The 18,553-nt window shown below is 50.2% G+C and overlaps 1 protein-coding gene across 1 annotated transcript; it reads left to right on the top strand.

The window, feature by feature from the left end:
- Positions 1 to 1,527: 1,527 nt before the first annotated feature.
- On the top strand, positions 1,528 to 18,059 carry LOC129710921 (yjeF N-terminal domain-containing 3-like). The gene is given in 6 exon segments (XM_055658227.1): positions 1,528 to 1,563; positions 6,261 to 6,278; positions 6,280 to 6,372; positions 9,364 to 9,477; positions 10,941 to 11,088; positions 15,185 to 18,059. Coding segments are annotated over 6 exon segments (609 nt in total). The 3' UTR covers positions 15,385 to 18,059.
- The last annotated feature ends 494 nt before the right edge of the window (positions 18,060 to 18,553 follow it).

The raw sequence follows: 18,553 nt of genomic DNA, 5'->3' as shown, positions 1-18,553 counted from the left end.
TGACCCGTTGGACTTACTCCAGCCTGTGCTGATATCCGTGACTGTGTACCAGCGGTGTGCATTCTGCCCATATGTGAGGGACAGGGCTGGTGTACTGACCGCTTCCTCCTGCTTGTGTTCCCTGCAGCAAAGAAGAGGCAAAGGAGATGGAGAGAGAGCTGCACGAGGAGTACCCCAGCCAGCCGAGACCGATTCGGACCCCCTGATACCTCCAGCACCTCCCCCCCGAGATGGCCGGCCAACCCCCCCCCCCCCATGGCCCCCCCCCCCCCCAATCCCCCTGATACCCCCTCCCCCCACCCTCCACCCCCCTCCCCCAACCCCCCCCCCAACCCCCCCCCCCCCCACCCCCCCCCCCCCACCCCCCCCCCCCCCCCCCCCCCCCCCCCCCCCCCCCCCCCCCCCCACCCCCCCCCCCCCCCCCCCCCCCCCCCCCCCCCTCCCCCCCCCCCCCCCCCCCCCCCCCCCCCCCCCCCCCCCCCCCCCCCACCCCCCCCCCCCCCCCCCCTCTCCCCCCCCCCCACAACCCCCCCCAGACCCCCCCCCCCACCCCAAAACCCCCCCCCCACCGAAATGAAATTCCTCCTCCTCATCTCCTTCCTCAATACCACTTGGCGATATTTTCGGCGTCTGCCGGCATCATTGACTGACGTGTCTTGCGGCGTGACCACGTGTGGACGCGCGGTGCTTTTTCAAGTGTCGCAACATTTTTTTGTCGCTGCTGGATTTTGAAATGTTCAAAATCTTTTGGATCCCCTGATTTGACTCCGGCAGTCGCCGAAAAAATCAGCAAGTGGGACAGGCCCTTCAAGGAACGTCCTTCAATTCTGAGGCTGTGACCTCTAGTCCTAGACTCTCCCACTAGTGGAGACATCCTCTCCACATCCACTCTAGCCAGGACTTTCACCATTCTGTACATTTAACAAGCAATCAACACTCAACTTTCCAGATAGTCTATTCGTTGAAAAATATATATTTTTTATCCTAATACCAGCTTTTAATCCACAATTATGTTGCAGAGTTCACCCCAGTTAATCAGATTAGTTTATTGTCATGTGTACTGAGGTACAGTGAAAAGATTATGGGGAGAAGGCAGCAGAATGGGGTTAGGAGGGAGAGATAGATCAGCCATGATTGAATGGTGGAATAGACTTGATGGGCTGAATGGCCTAATTCTGCTCCTATCACTTGTGGTCTTATGACTATAAAAGCTTTTGTTGCTGGCCATCCAGTTAGCAGAAAGACAATACATGATTACAATCAGCCTGGAGAAGGGTCTCGACCCGAAACGTCACCCATTCCTTCTCTCAGGAGATGCTGCCTGACCCGCTGAGTTACGCCAGCATTTAGTGTCTACATTGATTAGGACTGAGACGTTTACATTCTGCTTCTGCCATGGCGAGGTTGAAGCATCTATCTCAACCCATGCTCCAGGCATCTGATTACTAGTAACCCCAGGGCTATAATATGCTCAACACAATTAGTTTTAATGATGTGGAAAATAACTCGTGGACAGCAGTGATAACAATGAGAGCTGGTCTACAGCGCTGCTGTGTACTGACAGTGAGAGAGATATAAAGGGCAGCGGGGCAGGCAGCAGCATCTCTGGAGAGAAGGAATGGGTTACGTTTCAGGTCGAGACTCTTCTTCAGAGACCACTTAAAGTCATAAGCGATAGGAGCAGAATTAGACCATTCGGCCCATCGAGTCTACTCTACCGTTCAGTCACGGCTGATCTATCTCCTTCCTAACCCCATCCTCCTGCCTTCTCAAGTCAAGTCAAGCCTATTCGTCACATACACATACGGGATGCGCAGTGAAATGAAAGTGGCAATGCTCGCTCCCGGACTTTGTGCAGAAAGACAAACAAACAAACATAGAAACATAGAAAATAGGTGCAGGAGTAGGCCATTCGGCCCTTCGAGCCTGCACCGCCATTCAATATGATCATGGCTGATCATCCAACTCAGTATCCTGTTCCTGCCTTCTCTCCATACCCCCTGATCCCTTTAGCCAAAAGGGCCACATCTAACTCCCTCTTAAATATAGCCAATGAACTGTGGCCTCAACTACCCTTCTGTGGCAGAGAATTCCACAGATTCACCACTCTCTGTGTGAAAAAAGTTTTTCCTCATCTCGGTCCTAAAAGATTTCCCCCTTATCCTTAAACTGTGACCCCTTGTTCTGGACTTCCCCAACATCGGGAGCAATCTTCCTGCATCTAGCCTGTCCAACCCCTTAAGAATTTTGTAAGTTTCTATAAGATCCCCCCCCTCAATCTTCTAAATTCTAGCGAGTACAAGCCGAGTCTATCCAGTCTTTCTCATATGAAAGTCCTGCCATCCCAGGAATCAGTCTGGTGAACCTTCTCTGTACTCCCTCTATGGCAAGAATGTCTTTCCTCAGATTAGGAGACCAAAACTGTACGCAATACTCCAGGTGTGGTCTCACCAAGACCCTGTACAACTGCAGTAGAACCTCCCTGCTCCTATACTCAAACAAACAAACAAACTGCAAACAGTATGGAACAGAATCACATATTCTTTTACATATTAAATATTGTGGGCGGAAGGAAAACCTCTGACACCTGTAACCTGGAGTTAGACCTGCACACTGTTAGTTTTAGTTTGACCTGCATCCTCGATGGAGCGAAGGAAATAGGTAACGTTTCGGGCCGAAAACCCTTCCATCAGTCTGAAGAAGGGTTTCGGCCCGAAACGCCACCTATTTCCTTTGCTCCATAGATGCTGCTGCACCCGCTGAGTTTCTCCAGCATTTCCGTCTGCCTTCGATTTTCCAGCATCTGCAGTTCCTCCTTGAACACAGCATCCTCGAACATTTTTGCTGCCGTGGAAACGTCACCTTTGCTCCTGTGAATTGGCCGGAGTTATTTCCCCATCATCGTATTTTCCATTATACCCGTCAGGACAGTTGGCCGACTGAGCTGGAAGCAGGAATTTAGCCCAAATCATTCATCTGGTTCTGGCCTCATGTTTAATAATGAGCTGCAAAATATTTCAACCATGCCTCCTCCTATTACAGCTTTTGTTTCATTGATTATTATTGAATGCATTCCATCTGGCCCTGTTGGCATCTAAATAATCCTTTGATTCTAGTGACCATTTTATAACTTTCTGGGTGTAGACAAAAATGCTGGAGAAACTCAGCGGGTGAGGCAGCATCTATGGAGCGAAGGAATAGGTGACGTTTCGGGTCGAGACCCTTCCGGGTCTCGACCCGAAACGTCACCTATTCCTTCGCTCCATAGATGCTGCCTCACCCTTAAGGGTCTCGACCCGAAACGTCACCTATTCCTTCGCTCCATAGATGCTGCCTCACCCTTAAGGGTCTCGACCCGAAACGTCACCTATTCCTTCGCTCCATAGATGCTGCCTCACCCTTAAGGGTCTCGACCCGAAACGTTGCCTATTTCCTTCGCTCCATAGATGCTGCTGCACCCGCTGAGTTTCCCCAGCAAATTTTGTCTGTCTCCTATTTTTCTATGTTTCTCCGTTTCCAAAATGCTGGAGTAACTCAGCGGGACAGGCAGCGCATCTCTGGAGAGAAGGGATGAATGGGTGAGGTTTTCGGGTGCAGTGCCTTGGACTAAAGCAGCGCTGGTATCTGCGTGTGAGCTGTGAGCAGCATCCAACAAGCTGCGGGTGGAGAGGCTGCAGCACAAACAGCAGCAGCACGATGAGGCAGCACAAATCCCCAGGGACAGGGCAGGGAGGAGCTGGCAATGTCTGGGCAGGTTTTGTAGCCCTGCAGCTCGCTCTTGTTTACTCGCTGAGTGTGTTCATCCATCACCTGCCCCCATCTTTCCACAAACAGCCGCTGTTGTTGCTGCAAGGACCGCAGCCTCACCGCAAATAGACACAAAATGCCAGAGTCATTCTGTGTAATATATAAGGGGGAACTTATAGATAAAAACACATTGAAACAGATACAATTCCTAAAGGATTGGACAGGCTAGATGCAGGAACAATGATCCAGATGTTGGGGGAGTCCAGAACCAGGGGTCACACAGTTTAAGAATAAGGGGTCGGCCATTTAGGACTGAGATGAGGAAAAACTTTTTCACCCTGAGAGTTATGAATCTGTGGAATCTGTGGAGGCCGATTCACTGGATGTTTTCAAGAGAGGGTTGGAAGTGGCTCTTAGGGCTAACGGAATCAAGGGATATGCGGAAAAAGCAGGAAAGGGGTACTGATTTTGGATGATCAGCCATGGTCATATTGAATGGCAGTGCTGGCTCAAAGGGGCCGAATGGCCTCTACTCCTGCACCTGTCTTTCTATGTTTCTATGTAACTCAGGGGGGCAGGCAGCAACTCTGGACAGAAGGAATGGGTGACGTTTCGGTTCAAGATCCTTGTTCAGATTGACCCGAAATGTCACCCATTCCTTCTCTCCAGAGATGCTACCTGTCCCGCTGAGTTACTCCAGCTTTTCGCAACTCTCCTGTCCTATCCATGCACCTATGTAAATAACTGGAGGTGGACAAAAATGCTGGAGAAACTCAGCGGGTGAGGCGGCATCTATGGAGAGAAGGAATAGGCGACGTTTCGGGTCGAGACCCGGAAGGGTCTCAACCCGAAACATCGCCTATTCCTTCGCTCCATAGATGCTGCCTCACCCGCTGAGTTTCCAGTAGGGTCTCGACCCAAAACGTCACCCATTCCTTCGCTCCATAGATGCTGCCTCACCCGCTGAGTTTCTCCAGCATCTTTGTCTACCCTATAAATATATATATTTAGGGTTGGACAGGCTAGATGCAGGAAGATTGTTGGGGAAGTCCAGAACTAGGGGTCACAGTTTAAGGATAAGAGGGAAGTCTTTTAGGACCGAGATAAGAAATACATTTTGTACACAGAGAGTGGTGAATCTGTGGAATTCTCTGCCACAGAAGGTAGTTGAGGCCACACAGTTCATTGGCTATGTTTAAGAGGGAGTTAGATGTGGCCCTTGTGGCTAAAGAGATCAGGGGGTATGGAGAGAAGGCAGGGATGGGATACTGAGTTGGATGATCAGCCATGATCATAGCAAATGGCAGTGCAGTCTCGAAGGGCCGAATGGCCTACTCCTGCACCTATTTTCTATGTTTCTATGTTATTACGGTGTTTGACAGTGTACTATTTTTCCATATCTGTTGTGCTGCTACAAGTAAGAATGACAATGTTCCGTTTCGGAACATATGACAATTAACACTCCTGACTTTTGACATTAAAGTCTGATATTTTGGGATTAAGGCAATTTTTCGTTATTGGATAATGTCTATTTTGCCTCCCGTAAAACGAGGTGTAACCTTCATTAATTTGGCCGTGGTATAAATGACATCATTGGTCCTTCCGAGGTTTATGAGAAGCTGGCCGGCTGCATCTCACCCACGGGGACATTGTCTGGCAGTTCAGCAACCTCTCACACCTGTGCCTGGGCCAGAACTACCTTGGGTCCACTAGTCTCACAACATCTTAGCTCAATGGAATTTGTACATCATTCGTAGAAATAGAAACATAGAAAAATAGGTGCAGGAGTGGGCCATTCGGCCCTTCGGGCCAGCACCGCCATTCAATATTATCATGGCTGATCATCATCTAAACTCAGTACCCCGTTCCTGCTTTCTCCCCATATCCCTTGATTCCGTTAGCCCCAAGAGCTAAATCTAAATCTGTCTTGAAAACATCCAGTGAATTGGCCTCCACTGCCTTCTGTGGCAGAGAATTCCACAGATTCACAACTCTCTGGGTGAAAAAGTTTTTCCCCATCTCAGTCCTAAATGGCTGACCCCTTATTCTTAAACTGTGTGATCCCTGGTTCTGGACTCCCCCCCAACATCGGGAACATTTTTCCTGCATCTAGCCTGTCCAATCATATAACCATATAACAATTACAGCACGGAAACAGGCCATCTCGGCCCTACAAGTCCGTGCCGAACAACTTTTTTTCCCTTAGTCCCACCTGCCTGCACTCATACCATAACCCATATAATCATATAACAATTACAGCACGGCCTTTAAGAATTTTACATGTTCATTAGTCCTAGTGAGATTCAGAAGACATTGGATCAGGTTGTGCCAGATTAGTGAATGGCGGTGCTGGCTCGAAGGGCCGAACGGCCTAGTCCTGCACCTATTGCCTATGTCTCCTTTCCCCTTCAGGCGATGAGACCTCAGGGACCGGTTCCATCCCTTGTCTGTGGATCTGAGTGCTGAGGTTGCAGTTCACAACCCACTAACTTTGTACCACTTTCCCCACTCAGGCCTATCCACGGGCGTCGATTACAGAGGAAGCATCCGACAATACTGGTGATCTGTGGGCAGGAGCAGAATGGGGCTGTCGGCCTGGTGTGTGCCCGGCACCTCCGCACGTTCGTAGGTACCGGGCTGGGAAACGGGGGGGGGGGGGGGGGGGGGGAGGGGGGGGGGGGGGGGGGGGGGGGGGGGGGGGTGAGTGGGCAGGGGGGGGGGGGGGGGGGGGGAATGCATTTCGTTGTCTCTGTACTGTACACTGACAATGACAATTAAAATTGAATCTGAATCTGAATCTGAATCTGAATCTGAGGGAGGGGAGGACGGAGAATGGGGGTGATGGAGAGGGGGGCAGTGGGGGGGGGAGCGGGGAATCTGCAATGGATGGGAGGGGCGGAGGAGGGGGGGAGGGGAGGGGGTGAGGGGGGGGATAGGGGAGCGGTGAAGGGAGGGGGGGAGGAGGGAGGGGGGGGAGGGGAAGTGAGGGGGGAGGAGGGAGGGGGGGGAGGATTTAAAATCCTTTAACTTAAAGGATTGGACAGGTTGGAGGATTGGACAGGTTGGATGCAGGAATTCTTTTCCCGATGTTGGGGGAGTCCAGAACCAGGGGTCACACAGTTTAAGAATAAGGGGTCGGCCATTTAGGACTGAGATGAGGAAAAACTTTTTCCATCCAGAGAGTTGTGAATCTGTGGAATTCTCTGCCACAGAAGGCACTGGAGGCCAATTCACTGGATGTTTTCAAGAGAGAGTTAGATGAAGGGACTGTGAATCAGGGGAGAGGGAGACAGAGAGATTGGGAAGGTGACACAGATAATGTAAGGTGTGTCAGAGCTCTTGTTGTTCCGCATCTATATCTCCGTGTCTCCCTCTCCCCTGACTCTCAGTCTGAACAAGGGTCTCGCCCCGAAACGTCGCCCATTCCTTCTCTCCAGAGATGCTGCCTCACCCGCTGCGTTACTCCTTGTGAAACGAGGCCACGGTCTCAGTGATGCCGGTCCCCACAGCGGGACTGGAAATCATCTCCCAGCGTTGGCATGGATACAAATCCCCAATTAACCTGCTTCCTGCACTGGATGGTGGCAGTCATTGCCTTCTCTCCCCTCCCCTTCCTTGCCCACCCCACTTCCTTGCACACCTTCTCTCCCCCATTCCCTGCTCACCCCCTTTCCTCCCTCTTCTCTCTCCCCTTCCTCCCCTTCTCTCCCTTCTCTCTTTCCCCATTCTCTCTCTCCCCCCCCCCCCCTCTCCCCCCCCCCCCCCCCCCCCCCCCCCCCCCCCCCCCCCCCCCCCCCCCTCCCTCTCTCCCTTCCCCCCCCCTCTCTCCCTTCTCTCTTTCCCCTTTCTTTCTCTGCCCCCCCTCTCTCTGTCCCCTTCTTGCCCACATCCCTCTAAACCTGTCCTCTCCATGTACCTGTCCAAACTTCCAAATGTGTTAAAACATTGTAGATTGCCTATTGCATAGTAGCCAGTCAGAATGCTAAGTAATTATAACTCTGCCTAATTATCTGATCTATGGTGTAAGAACTGGCCTGCCGCCTGGCAGTAGCTGCAGTAGACGTGTGATGTACTGCAGGTGTGATGATGAACTGGACAACAAAGATGCTTGTGCTTCAACCTGTGTGAGACTAAGCTATTTACAACTATTACAGCTATTTACAACTCACTTACAGACTAAGCTATTTAACATTACACCCCGGAAGCTGGGATGTAATGTTAAAATTGTACAAGGCATTGGTGAGACCAAATCTGGAGTATGGTGTACAATTTTGGTCGCCCAATTATAGGAAGGATGTCAACAAAATAGAGAGAGTACAGAGGAGATTTACTAGAATGTTGCCTGGGTTTCAACAACTAAGTTACAGAGATAGGTTGAATAAATTAGGTCTTTATTCTCTGGAGCGCAGAAGGTTAAGGGGGGACTTGATAGAGGTCTTTAAAATGATGAGAGGGATAGACAGAGTTGATGTGGACAAGCTTTTCCCTTTGAGAATAGGGAAGATTCAAACAAGAGGACATGACTTCAGAATTAAGGGACAGAAGTTTAGGGGTAACATGAGGGGGAACTTCTTTACTCAGAGAGTGGTAGCGGTGTGGAATGAGCTTCCAGTGGAAGTGGTGGAGGCAGGTTCATTGGTATCATTTAAAAATAAATTGGATAGGCATATGGATGAGAAGGGAATGGAGGGTTATGGTATGAGTGCAGGCAGGTGGGACTAAGGGAAAAAAAGTTGTGTTGGCACGGACTTGTAGGGCCGAGATGGCCTGTTTCCGTGCTGTAATTGTTATATGGTTATATGGTTAAAAACAAAGAATGGCAGATGCTGGTTTATACAATAGGCATAAAGTGCTGGAGTAAGTCAGACAACGTCTCTGGAGGAAACGGATAGGTGACGTTTTTGGTCGGGATCCCTCTTGCTGATTACCCATCCAGATTGTCCCTCCGACCAAGCCTTCTGATTATCCATGCAACCGCAAGAGATGCAACACTTGTCCCTTTACCTCCCCCCTCGACTCCGTTCAAGGACCCAAGCAATCGTTCCAGGTGCGACAGAGGTTTACCTGCATCTCTTCCAACCTCATCTATTGCGTCCGCTGCTCTAGATGTCAGCAGATCTATATTGGTGAGACCAAGCGGAGGTTGGGCGATCGTTTCGCCGAACACCTCCGCTCGGTCCGCAATAACCAAGCTGACCTCCCGGTGGCTCAGCACTTCAACTCCCCCTCCCACTCCGTCTCCGACCTCTCTGTCCTGGGTCTCCTCCATGGCCACAGCGAGCAGCACCGGAAATTGGAGGAACAGCACCTCATATTCCGTTTGGGGAGTCTGCACCCCGGGGGCATGAACATCGAATTCTCCCAATTTTGTTAGTCCTTGCTGTCTCCTCCCCTTCCTCAGCCCCCCTGCTGTCTCCTCCCATCCCCCAGCCTTCGGGCTACTCCTCCTTTTTCCTTTCTTGTCCCCACCCACCCCCGCCCCCGATCAGTCTGAAGAAGGGTTTCGGCCCGAAACGTTGCCTATTTCCTTCGCTCCATAGATGCTGCTGCACCCGCTGAGTTTCTCCAGCTTTTTTGTGTAACCTTCTGCTTATCCACGTCTTGGTTTCCCACCAGGGTTACGAACCGACCGTCTACTACCCCAAACGCTCCTGCAAGTCCCTCTTCCTGGACTTCACCATTCAATGCGAGAAGCTGGACATTCCGTTTCTCTCCTACCTTCCAAATGAGGTAAGAAAGCTGGACGTCGTGACTCCCGCGGGTGCCTTTAACACCGAGGGTGGGGGGGTGGGGTACTGCCGGTCACCCTGGGCATGCTGGCTACCATCATGTGATGTGATCGTTGCAGTTACTGTTTATTGTCATGTGTACCGAGGTACAGTGTAAAGCTTTAGTTGCGTGCTAACCAGTCAGCAGAAAGACAATTCATAAGTTATAAGAGCAGAATTAGGCCATTCCGCCCATCAAGTCTACTCTGCCATTCAATCATGGCTGATCTATCTCTCCCTCCTAACCCAATTCTTCTGCCTTCTCCCCATAACCCCTGACACCCGCACTACTCAACAACGTACCTCGGTGACTGCCAATCACCAACCCGACCCCCCCCCCGGACACTTATTATTATTTATTCAAATCGTTTGCTATGTCGCTCTTCAAGGGAGATGCTAAATGCATTTCGTTGTCTCTGTACTGTACACTGACAATGACAATTAAAATTGAATCTGAATCTGAATCTGAATCTGATCAAGAATCTATCTTTAAAAATACCTACTGACTTGTCCTCCACAGCCTTCTGTGGCAAATAATTCCTCAGATTCAGGATAGTGTTAGTGTACAGGGGTCACCGGTCGGCATGGACTCAGTGGGTCGAAGGGCCTGTTTCTGTGCTGTATCTCTAAACTAAATAGAGCATCCTGTAGATCGAGTCATTGAGTGGCACAGTGTGGAAGCAGACTCTCATAAGTCATAAGTTACAAGAGTAGAATTAGGCCATTCAGCCCATCGTCTACTCTGCCATTGCTGATTTATCTCTCCCTCCTAACCCCATTCTCCTGCCTTCTCCCCATAACTCCTGACACCCGCACTGATTAAGAATCTATCTATCTCTGGGTTAAAAATATCCACAGACCTGGCCTCCACAGCCTTCTGTGGCAAAGAATCCCACAGATTCACCACCCTCTGACTAAAGAAATTCCTCCTCATCTCCTTCCCATAAGAACGTCATTTAATTCTGAGGGTATAACCTCAGGTCCTCGACTCTCCCACTAGTGGAAACATCCTCTCCACATCCACTCGATCTCAGTGTCAGTGTGGGCAGTGGTGGGGATGGGGAGGTGTTCGGGAGGGGAGAGCGTGGGGGCGAGGGAGGGGAGGGGGGGCCCTCTCTGCACGGTCCCCCTTGGCCCGGAGAGACTCTGATTGATGGTCGGCGCGGACTTGGTGGGCCGTTTACGCGCTGTGTCTCGGGGAAAAAAATCAATAAATTTGATTAGTGCGGGTGTCAGGGGTTATGGGGAGAAGGCTGGAGAATGGGGTTAGGAGGGAGAGTTAGATCAGCTACGATTGAATGGTGGAGTAGACTTGATGGGCCGAATGGCCTGATTCTTCTCCAATCACTTATGAAGTTTAGTGTGGACATTTGTATGTCTTCGCCAAAAGTGAAATGTTCCTGTCTCCTCCTCCTCCCCCCACAGGTGCAGCTGATAAATGATGCCTATAACTTGATCATTGATGCCGTGCTGGGTCTGTCTGATGAGCTGGGGCTGAAGGAGCTGTATTGCAATATCCTCTCTACAATGAAACATGTGAAAATACCTGTAATCAGCATCGATGTCCCTTCAGGTAAAGGGCCGGCAAACTGCTTCCTCTCACGACCACCCCTTAGTGGATCAACATGGAATGTTTTCATAGAAACATAGAAATTAGGTGCAGGAGTAGGCCATTCGGCCCTTCGAGCCTGCACTGCCATTCAATATGATCATGGCTGATCATCCAGCTCAGTATCCCGTACCTGCCTTCTCTCCATACCCTCTGATCCCCTTAGCCACAAGGGCCACATCTAACTCCCTCTTAAATATAGCCAATGTACTGTGGCCTCAACTACCCTCAGTGGCAGAGAGTTCCAGAGATTCACCACACTCTCTGTGTGAAAAAAGTTCTTCTCGTCTCGGTTTTAAAGGATTTCCCCCTTATTCTTAAGCTGTGACCCCTTGTCCTGGACTTCCCTAACATCGGGAACAATCTTCCTGCATCTAGCCTGTCCAATCCCTTAAGAATTTTGTAAGTTTCTATAAGATCCCCTCTCAATCTCCTAAATTCTAGAGAGTATAAACCAAGTCTATCCAGTCTTTCTTCATAAGACAGCCCTGACATCCCAGGAATCAGTCTGGTGAACCGTCTCTGCACTCCCTCTATGGCAAGAATGTCCTTCCCATTACATGACTTTCTTGTTGGGATTCTTTCATTATGTTCAAAATGATTCTTATTCTTTCATTTAGACTTTAGGGATACATCACGGAAACAGGCCCTTCGGCCCACCTAGTCCGCACCGACCAGCGACCCCCCCCCCGTATGCTAGCACTGTCCTACACACACCAGGGACAAATGTAACAATTTTAACCAAGCCAATTTCTTCCCGATTGAAATCTCCCTTCACCCACCTCCGTTATAAACACCCAGCTCTGGCCAATTCCTCTTTCGACTTTAGAGATACAGCGTGGAAACTGGCCCGTGCCGACCAGCGATCATCCCGTACGCTAGCACTATCCTGCACACACCAGGGGCAATTAACAATTTACAGAAGCCAAGTAACCCACGAACCTACACATCTTTAGAGTGTGGGAGGAAACCGGAGCACCCGGAGAAAACCCACGCTGTCCCGGCGAGAACCTACAAACCTTAAAGGACCTGTCACACTTAACATAGAAACATAGAAATTAGGTGCAGGAGTAGGCCATTCGGCCCTTCGAGCCTGCACCGCCATTCAATATGATCATGGCTGATCATCCAACTCAGTATCCTGTACCTGCCTTCTCTCCATACCCCCTGATCCCCTTAGCCACTTGGGCATCATTTGCGCGTCACGCAGGTGGTGGGCGAAGGTTTTGTGAATCCCCAAAATTCTGGGGCGCCGCGCGCGACCTCGCGTCACTGCCGACGTCACCACGCACCATGCGCGCGTAATGCACGCCGTGCGCGCATCATGAAGCGTAAATTATGATGCGCAAATGACGCCCAAGTGGGACAGGCCCTTTAGAGTGCGGGAGGAAACCGGAGCACCCGGAGAAAACCCGCGCGGTCACGGGGAGAACGTACAAACTCCACACAGACAGCACCCGTAGTCAGGGTGGAACCCGGGTCTCCGGCGCTGTGAGGCAGCAACTCTACCGCTGCGCCACCGTGTCGCACGATTGTTCCGTAATCAGAGCATCTGACAATTAAACTCTCGATTATTTCACAGGATTCAGTTTAGCTGCTGTTATCACATGGACTGAGGTACAGAGAAAAGCTTTCTTCCACTTGATACCCAGTCAGTGGACAGACTGACTATACATGATTACAATCGAGCCGTCCACAGTGTACAGATACAGGATAAAGGGAATAACGTTTAGTGCAAGATAAAGTCCAGTAAAGTCCAATCAAAGATAGTCCGAGGGTCTCCAATGAGGTAGATGGGAGGTCAGGACCGCTCTCTAGTTGGTGGTAGGACGGTTCAGTTGCCTGATAACAGCTGGGAAGAAACTGTCCCTGAATCTGGAGGTGTGCGTTTTCACACTTCTGTACCTCTTGCCTGATGGGAGCGGGCAGGAGGAGGAGTGACCGGGGTGATGTTGCCATTTGTAGCAAGGCCCACATTCATTGACCAGTCCCAATTTGGGCGGCACGGTGGCGCAGCGGTAGAGTTGCTGCCTCACAGCGCCGGAGACCCGGGTTCGAACCCGACTACAGCTGCCGTTTGTACGGAGTTTGCACGTTCTCCCCGTGACCTGCGTGGGTTTTCTCCGAGACCTTCGGTTTCCTCCCACACTCCAAAGACGTGCAGGTTTGTAGGTTAACTGGCTTGGTGTATGTGTAAATTGTCCCTAGTGTGTGTGTGTGTGTGTAGGATAGTGTTAGTGTGCGGGGATCGCTGGTCGGCACGGACTCGGTGGGCTGAAGGGCCTGTTTCTGTGAGCGGTCCCCATAAACAACTACAGCCTCCACTGAAGCTGCTCTCATGATGTTTCCAGGAGTTAGAGCCATCAATGATGGATATCATGAGCAGTTAATGTCTGTAATTAAGCCTTCTGATTTAGTTGATCTGATTTAATACCAGAAGACATGTTTTTAATCAGATTTGGCCTGGCTTTCAAAATCATAGCATGACAGAAATTGGAGGAATCGGAAGAGGTTTCTCAATCCATTTGATTCATGCCAGCCAACTGCTGAGGCTGCCCGAATTCCACTTTAGACTTACATAGAAACATCGAAAGTAGGTGCAGGAGGAGGCCATTCGGCCCTTCGGCCCTTCGAGCCAGCACCGCCATTTATTGTGATCATGGCTGATTATCCCCAATCAATAACCCGTGCCTGCCTTCTCCCCATATCCATAGATGCTGCTGTACCCGCTGAGTTTTTCCAGCTTTTTTGTGTACCTTCTCCCCATATCCCTTGACTCCACTAGCCCCTAGTGCTCTATCTAACTCTCTCTTAAATCCATCCAGTGACTTGGCCTGTGGCAGGGAATTGCATAAATTCGCAACTCTCTGGGTGAAAACGTTTTTTCTCATCTCAGTCTTAAATGACCTCCCCTTTATTCTAAGACTGTGGCCCCTGGTTCTGGACTCGCCCAACATTGGGAATATTTTTCCTGCATCTAGCTTGTCCAGTCCTTTTATAATTTTATATGTTTCTATAAGATCCCCCTCATCCTTCTGAACTCTAGTGAATTCAGAGATACAGCGCGGAAACAGGCCCTTCAGCCCACCGAGTCCGCACCGACCAGCGATCATCCCGTACACTAGCCCCATCCTACAATCTAGAAACAATGTACAAATTTACTGAAGCCAATTAACCTACAAACCTATACGTCTTTTGGAGTGTGGGAGGGAACCGGAGCACCTGGAGAAAACCCACGCAGTCACAGGGAGAATGTGCAAACTCCGTACAGACAGCACCTGCAGTCAGGATCGAACACGGGTCTCTGACTTTCTTAAACTTTGCGATACTCCCTGCCTCAACTACCTCCTCTGGCAGCTCGTTCCATACACCCACCACACTTTGTGCAACAAAGTTACTCCTCAGATTCCTAGTAAATCTTTCCCCACTCACCTTAAACCTATGTCCTCTGGTCCTCAATTCCCCTACTCTGGGCATGAGACTCTGTACGTCTACCTGATCTATTCCTCTCATGATGTTGTGCTCCTCTATAAGATCACCCCTCATCCTCCTGCGCTCCAAGGAAGAGTCCCAGCCTAGTCAACCTCTCCCTATAGCTCACACCCTCGAGTCCTGCCAACATCCTGGTAAATCTTCTCTAAACCATCCCAAGATTGACAGCATAGAAACATAGAAAATAGGTGCAGGAGTAGAGGCCATTCGGCCCTTCGAGCCTGCACCGCCATTCAATTTGATCATGGCTGATCATCCAACTCAGCATCCCGTACTTGCCTTCTCTCCATACCCCCTGATCCCTTTAGCCACATCTAACTCCATCTTAAATATAGCCATTGAACTGTGGCCTCAACTACCTTCTGTGGCAGAGAATTCCACAGATTTTTCCAAAGCATCTTTCCTTTGAGGCAGCAACTCTGCCGCTGAGCCACCGTGCCGCCCTCTTTACCGGCGGGAGGTCATTCTTGTCTTTGTATGTCATGTTGTTACTTGTGGGCGGAGTACCAAGGCAAATTCCTTGTATGTGAATACTTGGCCAATAAACTTACTTACTTACATTGTGCAGGTTGGGACGCGGAGAAGGGCAAAGGTGATGGCATCAGTCCCGAGGCCCTCATCTCCCTGGCCGTGCCCAAGAAGTGCGCCACGCAGTTTTCCGGCAAGTACCATTTCCTGGCGGGCCGCTACCTGCCCTACGACTTGCAGAGGAAATACGACCTGAATCTCCCCGACTACCCGGGAACTGACTGCATCGTACAGCTCTAGGGGCTCGCACCCAAAGTGGCCGATCAAACCCCAGAGAGGACTGGCCCCCAACTGGAAGCTTGCCCCGGGGAAGGGTGGTCTTCACTCTCGTCTCCGACACACGATGGGAGATGCACTCTCCAAGAATCCCACTGCTTGCTCATGCCACCCCTTCCAACGGAACGTACCACGGAAAATGCATCTCCTCAGGAAGTGGTTTGGGCTGTGAACCCGACCAGCACCGTCCTATTTATCTTCAGATTATCTGTGTGTTGTGAATTGTAATGGTTTATTTCCTTTATTTCCTGAATGATCTTTAGGTAAAGTCAAGAGACATTAACCCTCAGACCAGGCCACAGTTTAGTGTATCTCTTGGTGATCTTTATATCTGTGCATTTAGCTCCTGTCCATGCCCATGTTACAGGGCATTTCATGTAACTGTAACATTAGACTTTAGACTTTAGAACTACAGGCCCTTTGGCCCACCGTGTCCGCGCTGACCAGCGATCGCCCCGTACACTAGCGCTATCCTACCCACGCGGGGCAATTTACAATTTGCAAGAACCAATTAACCTACAAACCCGCACGTGTTTGGAGTGTGGGAGGAAACCGGAGCGCCCGGAGAAAACCCACGCCATCACAGGGAGAACGTACAAACTCCCTACAGACAGGATGGGACCTGGGTCTCTGGCGCTGTGAGGCTGCAACACCACCGCTGCACCAGCTTGCCGCCCCTTTACATAATCCCAGCGGGTTCCAACCTGTTTCATTTCTGGAGGTGGAAGTGGGGGATGGGATTGTAGATTATTAGTTCAGTTTAGTTTATTGTCACGTGTACCGAGGTCCAGTGAAAAGCTTTATTGCTTGCTGACCAGTGAGTAACGATAAACCTGACTGGACTGAACTAAGACATTCCGTATCAGTAATTAGGACACTAGATGGAAGGAAAGGAATAACTAGATTGGGGAATATATGGATGTAACTAGATCCCCCCACCCCCACCCTCTCCCCATCCCATCTAAAGACATTTAATCTGATGTTAATTTTAGATTTTCTGCTATTCTGAGTCTCACATTTATAACAGCAAATAATGTATGTAATACGTCACGTTGTAATTACACACTCCCACTGGAGGTGGCGCTGCGATTACAATTTGACAAGTTGTTGGAGGAAGACAGACTGAAGAAGGGTCTCGACCCGAAAGGTCACCCGTTCCTTCTCTCCAGAGATGCTGCCTGTCCCGCTGAGTTACTCCAGCATTCCGTTTCTCTCTTCGGTTTAAACCAGCATCTGCAGTTCCTTGGTAGACCCGAAAAGCTGGAGTAACTCAGCGGGGCAGGCAGCATCCCTGCAGAGAAGGAATGGTGTCCCTTCCTACACAAGTTGTTAGAGGATTTCTCTTATAAGTGTGAGCACAGGATTGCATTCTGCAGAGGATAGGGTGTGCTGTAAAATTTTGAATATATTACACATATTTAACGTAACAATATATATATATATATAATATTTGCTTTTTTGCATTATCGATGGTATGTTTTGATGCTGGGCAGAGTTTATTCAGCAGTATGAGGTGGCAGATATGGACACACTGTTCTATATCTCTTCCACAGATTAATACATTAGCCTATGTCAGACCGGGTTCAACTTTTTACTTTGCATTAGAGACTAAGAGACTTGGAAGCTGGCCTTACGACACACAACCCAAAGGTCACATCAACAGGCCTGAAGGGAGAGTGGAGAGACAGTTTGAAGAAAGGTCTCGACCTGAAACATCGCCCATTCCTTTTCTCCAGAGATGCTGCCTCACCCGCTGAGCTACTCCAGCATTTTGTCTCTACCCTCCGAGAGTTTTCCCACACTGACCCCTCTGTCCTGGGCCTCCTCCACTGTCAGAGTGAGGCCCAGCGCAAGTTGGAGGAACAGCACCTCATATTTCGCTTGGGCATCTTACACCCCAGCGGTATGGACATTGACTTCTCTAACATCAATTAACCCTTGCTTTCCCTCTCTCTCCATCCCTCCCCCTTCCCAGTTCTCCCACCAGTCTGACTGTCCCTGATTACATTTTTATCTCTGTTTGAGTTGTTGTCACCTTCTCCTCGATAACAATGATCTATTTTACATCCTCCTTGAGCTTCATCCCCTTTCATGTCTCGTTTTCACACTTTACCTTTCCTTATCTCTGTTCCACCCATTCCTTTTCTCCAGAGATGCTGCCTGTCCCGCTGAGTTACTCCAGCATTTTGTGTCTATCTTGAGTTTTAATTGATATCTGAGTTGAAGAGTCTGATGGGACAATGTTGGGACAAGCCCAGTTCCGTGTCTCATCCATGGTGTCCCTTCCGTCACTGACCGATGGAAGAGTGATGATGAACTCGACTTTGTATCTGGCCTCGCTGCCATGGGAATCTTTGAGGAAACCCTTCAATGGAGCTTCATTCGTCACAAACGCAACTGCAGAGTGAAATTCTTTATGCATATATTACACAGAGCGTCATAGAATGATACAGCATGGAAACAGGCCCTTCGGCCCAACCTGTCCACACCGGCCAACAATGTCCCATCCACACTAGTCCCACTTGCCTGCGCCTGTTCCATATCCACTTAAACCTGTCCTATCCACGTACCTGTCCAAATGTTTCTTGAATGATAGACAATAGACGCAGCAGTAGGCCATTCGGCCCTTCGAGCCAGCACCGCCATTCAATGTGATCATGGCTGATCATCCCCAATCAGTACCCCGCCTAACGTTAGGCGCGCCATGTTTTGGCGCCGTTATTCAAAGTCCAAGGTCCGGTCACCCCGCGGGCTCGATGTACTGGAGCAGTTCCAGTGAACCCACATCCCTCTCTGCCCTTCACCCCTCCTCCCCTCTGCACTCCTCTCCTCTCCTCTCCTCTCCTCCCCTCTCCTCTCCTCTCCTCTCCTCCCCCTTCCTCACCTCTCCCCTCCACTCCTCCTTTCTCCTCTTCTCTCTAGTCCTCCACTTGCCTCCCTGTTCCATCCACCTAAACCTCCTCCACGTACTCTGTCCAAATCCCCTCTTGAATGATCCTAGACTGCTCTCCAGTAGTCCCCCATTCCCCTCACCTCTCCCCTCCATTCCTCGATCATTCTCCTCTCCTCTCTCAGTCCCCTCCTCCAGTCTTCCATTTTTCTTCTCCAAAGTCCTCTCCTCCCGCGGGCTCGA

This window comes from Leucoraja erinacea, chromosome 29 (assembly GCF_028641065.1).
Source record: "Leucoraja erinacea ecotype New England chromosome 29, Leri_hhj_1, whole genome shotgun sequence".
Taxonomy (NCBI): domain Eukaryota; kingdom Metazoa; phylum Chordata; class Chondrichthyes; order Rajiformes; family Rajidae; genus Leucoraja; species Leucoraja erinaceus.
The sequence above is the reverse complement of the archived record's forward strand: the minus strand, read 5'-3'. Positions and strand labels throughout refer to the sequence as shown.